The sequence below is a fragment of the Lepus europaeus genome, chromosome 5, assembly GCF_033115175.1.
Source record: "Lepus europaeus isolate LE1 chromosome 5, mLepTim1.pri, whole genome shotgun sequence".
In the NCBI taxonomy this organism is placed as follows: domain Eukaryota; kingdom Metazoa; phylum Chordata; class Mammalia; order Lagomorpha; family Leporidae; genus Lepus; species Lepus europaeus.
The window spans coordinates 139,703,418-139,715,369 of record NC_084831.1 but is presented as its reverse complement, the minus strand read 5'-3'; the positions used below and the strand labels follow the sequence as shown (position 1 = coordinate 139,715,369).

Below are 11,952 nucleotides of genomic sequence, written 5' to 3'. Positions count from 1 at the left end.
GCTATATTCCTAAAACTGTATGCAAAAATTTGTGTTAATTAAGTAAAAAGCTTTCTAAAAAAAGTCCCCACACATTCCATGGCTTTATTATTCAGCCTTACCATTTTTAAAAAAACAAAAACCATAATATTTTTCTAGGGATTTTATTTACCTAAAAGCACTTGAATTAAAAATGGATGACGTGTCTGACACAAGGAAGAGAAATTGAGGGTGAAACTGGGTACAAAGGGGACAAAGTGCTGTGCACACACAGAGATGCTCATTTAGGAAAAACAAAGCTGATGGCAAACATCGCCTGAAAACGCTCAGCATCCACCAGTAACTCACACGCTAATCAAAATGGCAAGAAAAATCAAACCGCATATAGTGAGAAAGGCACAGAGGATGAGGTGGGAAGTCACCCAGTTCTTGACTCTGAGCAGGGCCTGGAGCGGACAGCTGCTCTCACGCTCTCTCAGCTCCTGCTTCTGCCTTTCCACCTGCAGCTTCACCTTGGCCAGGAAGCGCCTGTAGTCTCCTTCCATGGGCCCTTGTCCACCTTGCTGTAGCACCTGTGCCTGAAAGAAGAGGTCGTTGCTGTAGAAGGAGCCCTCCAGCTCCCGCTCCAGCCCCGCGATCACGGCCATGAGCTCTGCCAGCTGCCTCTGCTGCTCCTCCCCAGAGGCCCTGTTGTCGAAGGCACAGAATCGCCTCCCGCACTCCAGGACCGCGCCCTTCAGGCCGAGGTTGTCCGTGTTGGCGACATACTGATCCAGGGACCGGCCCTCCAAGTCCTCCCTGTGGGTGAAGAGCATGACCACGTGCCTCATGGCATCTGCCCCAAACACCTCCTTCAGCCTCCTCACTGCCATGCTGTCCTGGTCTGTGAAGCGTCCCAGCTGGGATACCAGGAGCAGCACGTGGGGCCCTGGGGCAGACAGCAGGTAGCAGTGTCCGATCTCCTCGTACACCTCATGGGTCTGGGCCTTGGACTCAAAGATGGGGGGCGTGTCGACGACAAGGAGGCTCCTCCCGTTCCACGTGCCCATCTCGCGCTGGCATCTCCTGGTCACCAACTGGGCATCCAGCCTGGACTCAAACACTGGCTGGCAGAGGATGCTGTTCCCTGTGGCACTTTTCCCACTGCCTGTTTTGCCCACCAGGATGATCCTCAGCGAGGAGGATGTAGCAACCCAGTTATCTTCCACTCCACCTATGAGAAAAGTTGTTGTATCTTGCTAAGTTAATGTTCTTAAGACTTTAAGTTTATGAATTGAGATAAATATCCCACAGAAACCATGGGCCTCCTCCCCAGGGAATGGGCATACATAAATATGCCCAAAGTCTGCCTACAAGTTTGGATGGTTCTTGGGTTGTAGGAAGCACCTGTTGGCAGCCCACGCTTGGACCCATAGCTGGGGGTCAAAACTGCCACAGTAAGGAGATGTCCCAAGCACTTCATGTGGTTCTTGGCAACCACAGTTATTCTGAAGAAAGTTGTTTTCTGTGCTTTCCCCTGGATGACCCTTTAGCCAGCTCCATGCAGAACTGGTTGTTATATACATGAGATTAAAAGGAGGCAGGGGATGAGCAGTTTCAAATGAGAAACCATGATTCCCTGTCTTTCACCCACAAAGTCCCATGCATACTTGTACAGAGGAGCCCAGACCATTCATTTGAACCTTCAGGGTAACGGGTGTCTCAGTTGGCAGCCCTAGCATGAGCCCTCCACTCCCCCCCCCCGCCCCCTGGCCAGTTGGCTCTGTGTTTTTTGGATGCAGCGTGAGGATGCCCAGACTTGGGATGTTGTAGGATCACAGTGAGTGTGAGGAGAAAGTCTGGGGGTGATTCTAGGCTATGTGGCTGGGGAAAGGCTGTTGAGGAGCTACCAGATGCATGTGTGTTGGAAAGATCATGTGTTTGATTGAAGCACAGAAAATTTTAGGAACAGTAGTGTTGGAGAAGGTGATGCAGAGCCAGAGTTGGGGACCAAGAGCCTGGCAATTTCTAGAATTCTTAGGAGCCCAGATAGATTTCAAGTAATTTTAGACTCTTAAAATATACATTTTATGCCTTCTGTTCTCTGTTGGTCTTTCCTTTCCGTAAGTATTCTGGGATGTTTTGTAGCAAACGCAATTACTAAATCTCTATGGGGAAGTTTTAATTTTTTTTAGCTGAGAGTTAAAGGAAGGAAAGACAAATCATGTTGTTTGGTTCTAGACCCTACAACCTTGAGTTTCATTTCATTTCCACATTTACCATAGATAGTGTGCAGGAGTGAACATTGTGTGTGTGTGTGTGTGTGTGTAAGAGACAGGGAGAGTGAAATAGAGAGGATGGTGATGATGATGGTGGTGATGGTGGTGGTAGGTGAAGCCCATGCCTGGGAAAGTGAAGGACTAATGAGAGTTTATCCTCTTCAGTTTAAAATAACGGTTTATGTCAGTGTTTGAGGTGAGAGATGGGGGGCAGTGACTGTCTCCAGATGTTTGGAGCTCTTGAGGACTCTCTTACCTTCAGCCATAGTTCCATAACAGCTTTTCTGAAAACCTGCCATTCTATTCTGGAATAAAAATAGGAAAGGAATAAGAAGCAAATGTTCATGTGGGAATTGATAGGGCCTGAGAACGACTCAAGTCAGATACTGAAGAACAAGGGTCCTAGATGAGCTATTTCCGTTGCTACTTTCCCATCTTCTATTTTATTTAAATAACTTTAAGCACATCAGGCTAGGCTAGATTATGCCAAGACAATGTACTGTTGCTCTATTTTTCATCAGCTGCAGCAAAGCAGGAAATGTTTTGAAGCAAATCAGTTGAGTATCCCGCCCCTGCTCCCCACAACCTGAAAGACAGGAAATGAAGAAAGCACGCCTCTGTGGAACGAAGGGTAGGGCATTCTTCCCCCATTCCTTTGGAATCAAGGTAGGAGAACTTGCCAGATTCGGAAAAAAACAGCCTTGCTGTAAATAACAGTGGTTTGTTTGAAAAACTGGGAATTTCCAGTCCAGTAACTTCGGTGTTAGATGGGTATTCTTGTGACAAAGGGAAACACACAATACACTTTCCCCGGGGAGGGATTTGGGGATTGGGGATGAGGACTGATGTAGAGGGAAGCAGCAGAAGAGGAGAGAGCACGGCCACTCTCCCATCCTGAGCAGTGGTGGGGAGAAGGTGGTGCCATGACTGAAGAGAAAGAGGCAATGCTCTGGACCCATGCAAGATAAACTCATTTCCTGCTCAGTTTCGAATCACGTCTTTCCTGGCTGGCTTGGAGGTCCTGATCTCCCAACGATGACCTTTTTGTGTACCAACAGAGTTACTCAGAAATTGGCACAGGCACTGGTGTAAACATGGCATTCAAGTGAGGCCCATTACTGTGCTGCTCTTCCTGGTAAGCACGGAGGACAAAAGGTAAGATGGGGAGAGCGTCTGGTGCAGCGGTGAAGATGCCCCCATCCCATATCAGAGTGCCTGTGCGAGTCCTGGCTCCACTCTCCATTCCAGCCTTCTGATAATGTGCATCCTGGGAGGCAGGAGACGATGGCTCAGATATTCAGGTCTCTGCCACTCGGGAGACTGTACTGATTTCTGGGATCCTGGCTTTGGATTAGTCCGGCCCTGGATGTTGTGGGCATTTGGGGAGTGAATCAGCAGATGAGAGATCTCTCTCTGTTTATGTCTGTCTCTTTTTTGTTTTTCAAATAGATACATAAGAGAAAAGATGAGACTGTGATATTCAACTACATCAAGATGAACACCTACATTGTGCCTTATTTATTCCTGTTTGCAGATGCCGTTGTTATGAAACAAACTTTAAGTGGGAAAATTCAAAGGATAATAAAAATATCATTTGCAATGAACAAGTATAAGCATTTTTGGCATTTTTACTGCAATCATTCTGCTTGGTCAAAAAATTAAAACATTACCCATACCCATATTGGTGACATTTTTCTAATCCCAATCACCTTCATTCTCTTCCTTCCTCTGCCCTTTAAGGCAACCAATATCTGAGGTTTTTATAACCACTTGTTTTGTGTATTTCTTCTCCAGCATACCTATGTATCTATACACAATATGTAGTACTGTTTGTATTTGAAACTTTATGTAAGCTTCATTGTTTTTGTAACATTTTATCCAATTTATTAACAGGCATGTAAATTGCTCTGGAATATTTGCTTCCTACCTACTGCAAAAATGATCCACCAATATTTCTCATTGTGCACATGTGCACATTTATACTCCAGATGTATATGACCAAGTATTGCCAGATGGGACTCCAAGGGGATTATGCTAACTCGTGTTTGTACCACCCGTATATGAGAACTCCCCCAACATCTTCACAGGTACTTGGTGACTGTAACACTTAGAATTTATGGTCACTCTTGTGGACATATATATAAGGATGTTGTCATTGGATTTAAACTTGCTTTTTACTGAATGCCAATGAATTCAAAACAGTTTTGTAGCTCATTTGCTATTTAGGTTGCATCTGTTATTGCTATCTTTTGTACATTTTTCTATGCATTCAGTGAATTTTCTTAGTCCTGTTTAGGGAAAATCACCCATTTTGACATTATCAAGTTGTATCAGTAGCTTCTTCCTTCTCGTCCTCTCTTGTCACCTCCCCTCCCCTCCCATTTCTTCCCCTCTCCTTTTATGTTTTAAAGATTTATTTATTTATTTGAAAGTCAGAGTTACACTGGTCAGGTGGGGGGGAGAGAGAGATTGGTCTTCCATTTGCTGGTTCACTCCCCCAAATGACTGCAATGGCCAGAGCTGAGCTGATCCAAAGCCAGGAGCCAGGAGCTTATTCCAGGTCTCCCACACAAGTGCAGGGGCCCAATGACTTGGGCCATCTTCTACTGCTTTCCCAGGCCATAGCAGAGAGCTGGATTGGAAGTGGAGCAGCCGGAACTCTAACCGGTGCTCATATGGGATGCCAGCACTGCAGGCCTGGGTTTTAGCCCTCTGTGCCACAGCGCCAGCTCCTCCCTCTTCTTCCTTGCATGTTCCTCCCTCCTTCCCTTCCTTCCCACCCCATTTCCCTCTCTCCCTATTCTCTTACCTTTCCCTGTGTCTAGAGGAAGGCATTCTCTTCATCTAATAAATTATATCTTAACTTTTTCTAAAACTGTCCAAATTCTAGGCATATTTTCTACTTTAGTTGATGTTTTTTGAGGTTTGGAATCAACATGTAGATGTGGTAAAGACAATGATGCCAATGGTGTCACCACAGTCTTTGTCACCACAGTCATCCTCTATGTGGCCATTTATAATTTCCAAAGTTCTTTCATGCCAAATGTTTTAATTGTTCTCCTCAATTCTCAGTGATGTGATCAAGATGCAATTAAAATTTTTATTAAAATATTAGGAAGGTAAGCTGCTCAATGCCACACATTTTCCCAAAGGTTTCCTTTTCTAAGATTGTTCAGCATAAGGGGACAAGCCTCTGGAACACCACACCGAGCACTGCCCTCCTGTGCTGGAAGCCTGGCCTAAAACTGACACCAATAACTGTATTGCAAAACCCAGAATACGTTTAAAAAATTATTCAAAGATAAAACTTCAGGGGCAGGGGTGGAAGTTGCTGCGTACAGAAATATTTCAGTTTAAGGAAATCTTGTGCATTTACGTGCCTTGTTTCTCCACGTGACCCGCATGGAGCAACACAGCTGTCACAAGGGCCAGCCAGAGTCAGTTACATCAGTCAGGTGCAGAGAGCTGAGTTCTCCCGAATCCACTTTTGAGTGGATCAGACTGCAAGGGGCGCCAGATGTCCCACAGGGGAATAGATTGGGTTTTTCTTTAAAGACTTATTTTATTTATTTGGAAAGCAGACTACCAGACACACACACACACACAGAGGGAGGGAGGCAAGAGGGACAGGGAGAGGGAGAGAGGGAGAGAGGGAGAGAGGGAGAGAGAGCAAGAGCGAGTGAGCGAGCGAGCGAGAGAGAGAGATCTCATCTGCTGGTTCACTCTCCAAATGGTTGCAATGACTAGGGTTTGTCCAGAACAAAGCCAGGAGCTCAGAACTCCATCTGGTTATCCCACAAGGGGCACAGGGGCCCAAGTACTTGAACTATCTTCTGCTGCTTTCCCAGGTCATTAGCAGGGAGCTGGGTTGGAAGCAGAATAGATGGGACTCGAATTGACACTCAAATATGGGATGCCAGTGTCACAGGCGACGGTTAACCTATTGCACCACCATGCTGGCCTGAGAAACAGACTGTTTAGCAGATATTAAAAAATAACCAAATGTCCGGCAGTGAGTGAGGAAGGATACTGATGAACATGCCGAAATGAGTCAAAGACAAGACATTAAAAGGACTGAACACATGCTAAGAAGAGACTGAGTGACACACTCAGACTGGAGGGAATGTGGCACAAGTTGACTTCAGAGCAGACCAAAGTAGGGGAATTGAGAATGGAGGTATATTTCTTCTTCAAAGGCAAAATTCTACCGAACAAGACCAGGGGACATAGTGCACAAGCAAGGTAGCAGCGACACCTGACGGGGCGGTGGGAGGATCCAGCTGAAGAAGGAGGATGAAGCAAATGAGCATCAGGTGCATCTTGGTTTAAAAAGTGTATGAACTTGACGTTATTGTGATGATCCCTGTTTCATCAGAAGAGCAGGGTATCTCATGCTATTTTCGGAATAATGAAATTGTTGTTATTTTCTAAGAATTTCCTTCACACATCTGCCCCGTGCCTCTATTTCCAGTTATGAAGACCACGTTTTCCTCGTGTTACACAGCATAGCAGGGTAGTCTACACATGTTCTATGAACAATTGTGTGAACAAATAGCAGGAAGGACCGCCGAGGTCCCAACCATAAAGTCAAAGAAGGAAAACCTGATTATCCTGATTTGATCAGTACACATTGTATCTTCCATTGAAATGTCACACTGCAGCCTATACATATGTAGAAATGTTCTTATAAAAAATTGAAAAAATTCCATCCTTAACGGATAGTTACTGTGATTCAATGACCAGTCCCTGGCACAAGGTTTAGCTGACTAAGGGGTCATTTGCATGTGCCTCCTACAGTAGTCATTGGAAGGAGGGGGAGAATTGGGGGTGGTTTACAGATCAAGGTCATCGGACAAGGCGCATGTATGGAATGTGAGGCTTATGAGGATGGGAAAATAAAGATCCTCATTTTCCCTGTGGATCCCTAAGGAGCCACTTCCAGGCTTCTCTGGGAGTTGATGCTGGGGTTAGGGTGGGGGGTTATGAGCACTTAGGAGGGAAAATTGGGAGGAATTCTCTGGCTTTGCCAGCAGAGCTTTGGAAAGCCGATGGCCTTCTGGGAGGTTCAATTTCCTCATCTGTCAGATGGGTGACGGGTTCGTCTGGTTCTATTCTCTGAGAGTTTTATGAGGATCCTGCCAGCTAATAGGAAGGAGATGGAGAAGTCGCGTGGCTGTGGATGCAGGGCGAGGGGTTTCAACGCTGTGTGTCACTGAGTGTACTCGCCCAGCTGCCCTTGTCCCTGACGCTCCATTACTGCTGTTTTACGGACCTGGGGCCACGCAGAATGGGAGCCTGTGACAGGGTCTACGAGAATCAGCGGCTCCTAACAGCCGTGGTCCTTCCCACCCCAGAGTCCCAGTGAGCACACCCGGTCTCCTTACCGGCGGCAGCGGCATCAGGTCTGTCCTGCACTCTGGGGGCGCTCAGGAAGGCGAAGGGGCACGGAGACGCCGCCAGGTCCGCGAGGGCGGGGGAGGGGGCGGGGGAGCTGAGCAGGTGCACTTCAGGAAGAGCTGCTTAGCGGCAGAAAGGAAGACGCGGGTCGACGGACGGCGCTCCGCAGCTCCCCCTCCCCGCAGACCCGAGCCACGGGGCCGTCTGGGAACGGCTGAGAACAGGGCCCCGCAAGCCACAGAGCGCACGGCCCTGCTGCCTCCTTGGCTGGTCGCTTCCTGTCGGAAAGCTGCCCTAGACCAGCTTGTCCCCTCCTATTTCCTTTCAATGACTGTTTAAAGTACGCAGTATTGGGAGGAAGCGGTCACGACTGGAATGACAGAACCTGTCCCCTTGTCCCAGGTACGGAGAAGCCGCCTTGGGACCATCCATCACGGAAGCACCTGCTCCCCTGGCGCCCTGGGCCCCTTCTTGCAGCCCCTGGTTTTAATGTTCCTGCTAACCGGGCATGGAAGCCACTGCTGCCCCCAGCGGACCCTCTCTCAGAGCCTGAATCGGGGCTGGACATCAGTGCTGGCTGCCCCTTCTCTGTCATGTGACAGAGCCAGCCATGGGGAACATTGTGGAGTTTATGGTCGGCTTACGTGGGTGGGTGTTAGAAGTGGGTGACAGCGCCTCAGTTTCCCATCCGGTTGTACACTTAAGGCTGCAGCACTGAACTTAAACAATTAGGAGCTCAGGAACAGAATGGCAGAGGTGGGTCACATACCAATGTCTCCACGTTCTTTTCTGCATTTGAAGTGAAGCTCAGAGCCCCCATCATGACGATTGGTGAAGATTTGATGGGAAACGGAATTTAAAGCAATCACATGACAACCTGGAAAGCCTCTCCTGGAAGGTAGACGAGAGAGGAAACAATTGTATTATTGAATAAGCATTCAAACAGAATGGCAGGTGCATTATAGGCAATTCAAGGAAAGTCTGCAAAAACGGAGAGAACTCTGACCTTGTCACATAGCTCAGCAGATACAACCAACCCATGCGTAAGTGTTCTCAACATACGCCGAAAGTAGTCCTCAAGTGAGAGGACTTGGAGGCACCGTTTGTCATGTGGACTTCCCTCTAAATTCGCAGGGTGAACAAGTATGCAACTAAGTGCCTTTACCCAGAGGAAAAGTGAACTCCCAGCCTTATTATCACAGGAGGGTTTGCAGCTTGGAGAGCTTGCCTAAGGGAGGGCCCAAGTTAGGCTCCTATGAATGAGGCTCCTGAGTTAGGCTCCCATTTCCCTCAGGGACGGCAGGTGGAGGGCTGCTCTCTCTCCGTATTTACATTTCAAGGAGATGGATCCCAGATGCTGAGAAAACAAGCCTGACAGTCCAGCTGGCAAAAGCTTTGCTTGTGAAGGGCAGAAAGAGAAGTCACATGCAAGCCTTCTAAAGGAAATGCTCTAAGAAGGTGACATAATCCTTTTCCATTTTTTTTCTCCTCCAGGGGAATTTTGTTTGCTTCTTATTTTTGGTTGTATTCCCCTTTATACTTTTTAAGTTTTGAAGAGCTTTCAGCCCAGTGGACACTCATAATTTGGGAGAACTGGACACAGAAGTGGGATTCAATATGGGCCTGGTACTTCTCAGCAAGCAGCTGCCATCTCTCATTTCTTTTTCTGACTTAGTGATTTATTTGTTATTTGTTGAGATAATATATATATATATATATATATGTATATATATATATTTTTTTTGACAGGCAGAGTGGATAGTGAGAGAGAGAGAGAGACAGAGAGGAAGGTCTTCCTTTTTGCCGTTGGTTCACCCTCCAATGGCCGCTGCGGCCAGCACATTGCGCTGATCTGAAGCCAGGAGCCAGGTGCTTCTCCTGGTCTCCCATGCCGGTGCAGGGACCAAGGACTTGGGCCATCCTCCACTGCCTTCCTGGGCCATAGCAGAGAGCTGGCCTGGAAGAGGGGCAACCGGGACAGAATCCGGTGCCCCAACCGGCACTAGAACCCGGTGTGCTGGCGCCGCAAGGCGGAAGATCAGCCTGTTAAGCCACGGCGCCGGCCAGAGATAATATATTTTTAATTTACATCATAAAGACTTAATGCTTCACTAAATAAAAAGTTCAAGAAATAAAAATCAAAACCGATCATAGTGCATCATGAGAATGGGCAAGGGTTATAAACAATAATCAAATGAAAAGATGTTCAACTTTACACATATAAAGCAAAATTGTAGAAAGTCACAGAATCATTAAAAGTATAGCAGTGTATAATTCCTATCAATTTGTTTCAGAAATTTGATGGGAAAAGATCAAAATCTTATTATAAACAGGTGATGATGGTCATTACCAACTCTCCTGAGCAATGTAGCAAACCTAAACTCACTTTATTCTAGTGACGTCCTAAAATTTCTTCACCCCCTCTTCGTGGCTTAATTGGATTCAGAAACATTTTATTTTGTCCTCCTGGCAGCTCAGCTAAGGAATTTCTGTGCTGTTGCTCCCATTCTCTAAGAATCTTCTCTGCCCCTTGCTAGCACTTCCTGGCTTCTCTCATGGCTCAAAGACCCCCCAGAGGTGCAAGGATGGGATGTGTTAACTGGCTGTATTAGCTTCCCAGTGAAACCAAGAGCATCTTTGGGGTCAATGGCCATTTTTATATCAGGGTATTGCTAGAACCTATCATTAGAAAGTGCTAGAACTTAGCCTTAGAAAGTGCTACAATAATTACTGACCAAATGAAGAAAACACACTACTTAAATGTTCTAACCATTCATTCATCCCTCATTTTGTAGTTACACTTGATGCTAGAAGAATAATTTCAGTGGTTGACTCGTTTTGGAAAGTAGCAGTGTAGACAGTTGGACAGATCCAGGCTTGAAAATGCTTCCAAGGGTGGAGTCGTGGCGCTCCTTTCCACACCCTTCACACATCCCTCTATTAAACGTGAGGTTCCCTGGAGACCTGGGACACGGAGGAGTTGGTCATTTCCCCTACTGCGTGGTCTGACACTAAGGTCAATCTCGTGTCAGCCTGGGCAGAGAGAGTGATTAATTATTCCCTTCCCAGCTACCTGCCTCTTCATTTCCTACTTCCTTCTCTACCACCTCTTTGAATAATACAAACTGTGATCCGTCACAGTGGAAAGTAAGTCTTTACTCATTCCAGGGCACCTGTGTTCTCCGTGTTGTCACTGGGATTCTCTATGGGAAGCAGAACTGAGCGTGCTCAGCTGTTGTGGGGCTCCGGTTGTGTGATGCCGCGGTGGTTGTCTGCAGCTGTTCTGACAATCAGCTTCGCTCAGCCTGGGGGATGCCACAGGCACATCTCTGGGGCGTTTTGGGCAGCCACCTTCCCTACTCACTTATTCTGGTCCCAGAGACTCTAGGCTCTGCCTGGAGTTTTCTGTTTGAGACAGGAGACGGATAGTTACTTGTTCTAACAGTTGAGAAAGAGGAGCTGAGGAGAGAGCAGGCGTGGTACTTACCATTTTTCCCTGTGCCACCATGCTGGGCTCCTAGTGTCACCACCCAGACTAGCCTGCCTAAAAGTTGTCTGGATTCAGCACTAGAAGTCACACCTCCTGGGAAATCCCTCATTCCATTTCAAATAGAAGCTGTTGGTCACTGTAAGTTTTCCCAACTTTAGCTCATGCCTGTTCACCCCACCATTTGACCTCTGCCTCTTCATCCCACTCCTCCCACTGCCCCGTTTACAGGAAGGTATTCCATGAGCAAGGCCAGTGGGAAATGCAAAAATGAAACCTTAAGTCAGAGTGGCAGGAACTGAAGCCAAATGATGCAACGGTTTCTCTTCCTCATCTACACTCTAAAAATTTCCTTGTGGAAATTCAGGAATAGTGTGCTCAGAACCTACACCCATCCATAGAACACTGTGGTGCACACGAGGAGACAAACAGTGAGGTGCTTCAACCTCAGCCATCATGGAGCCAGAAAAGTGCCCCCCAGAAACCCGGGGCTAGTGGCCTTGGGATAATTGCTTCTGGCTGAGGGTGAGGTTACCCATTGCACACTGAGCTGTGAGAAATGCTGTCATGTGGGCCTTGGCATGATAAGGTTTGGCAGCTCTAGTTTCGATGAAAACACCTAATATACCACATTGTGTTGTCTGGGTCTTGTTTTCCTTATGTCTGGTACTGCTATTAGCATTTGTCACTGTGAGGCCCATGTGTAAATCTATAAGACTGCAGCCAGCCTTCTTGGTGTGCATGTACTATTTGAACATATCCGTTCCTGGTTCCTTCTCTCTTGAACTCATCAGGCCTGACACATAGTCAGAAGATTGTCAGACCCAGCAG

The 11,952-nt window shown here is 47.0% G+C and overlaps 1 protein-coding gene across 1 annotated transcript; it reads right to left on the bottom strand.

Annotated features, from left to right (window-relative positions):
• Positions 1-206: 206 nt before the first annotated feature.
• GIMAP5 (GTPase, IMAP family member 5) lies at positions 207-7,677 on the bottom strand. The gene is made up of 3 exons (XM_062193796.1): positions 7,622-7,677; positions 2,494-2,542; positions 207-1,192 (listed from the first exon to the last, which is right to left on the bottom strand). The coding sequence occupies exons 1-3, from the start codon at positions 7,634-7,636 to the stop codon at positions 324-326; spliced, it is 933 nt and encodes a 310-aa protein (XP_062049780.1). The 5' UTR covers positions 7,637-7,677; the 3' UTR covers positions 207-323.
• Between the last annotated feature and the right edge of the window lie 4,275 nt (positions 7,678-11,952).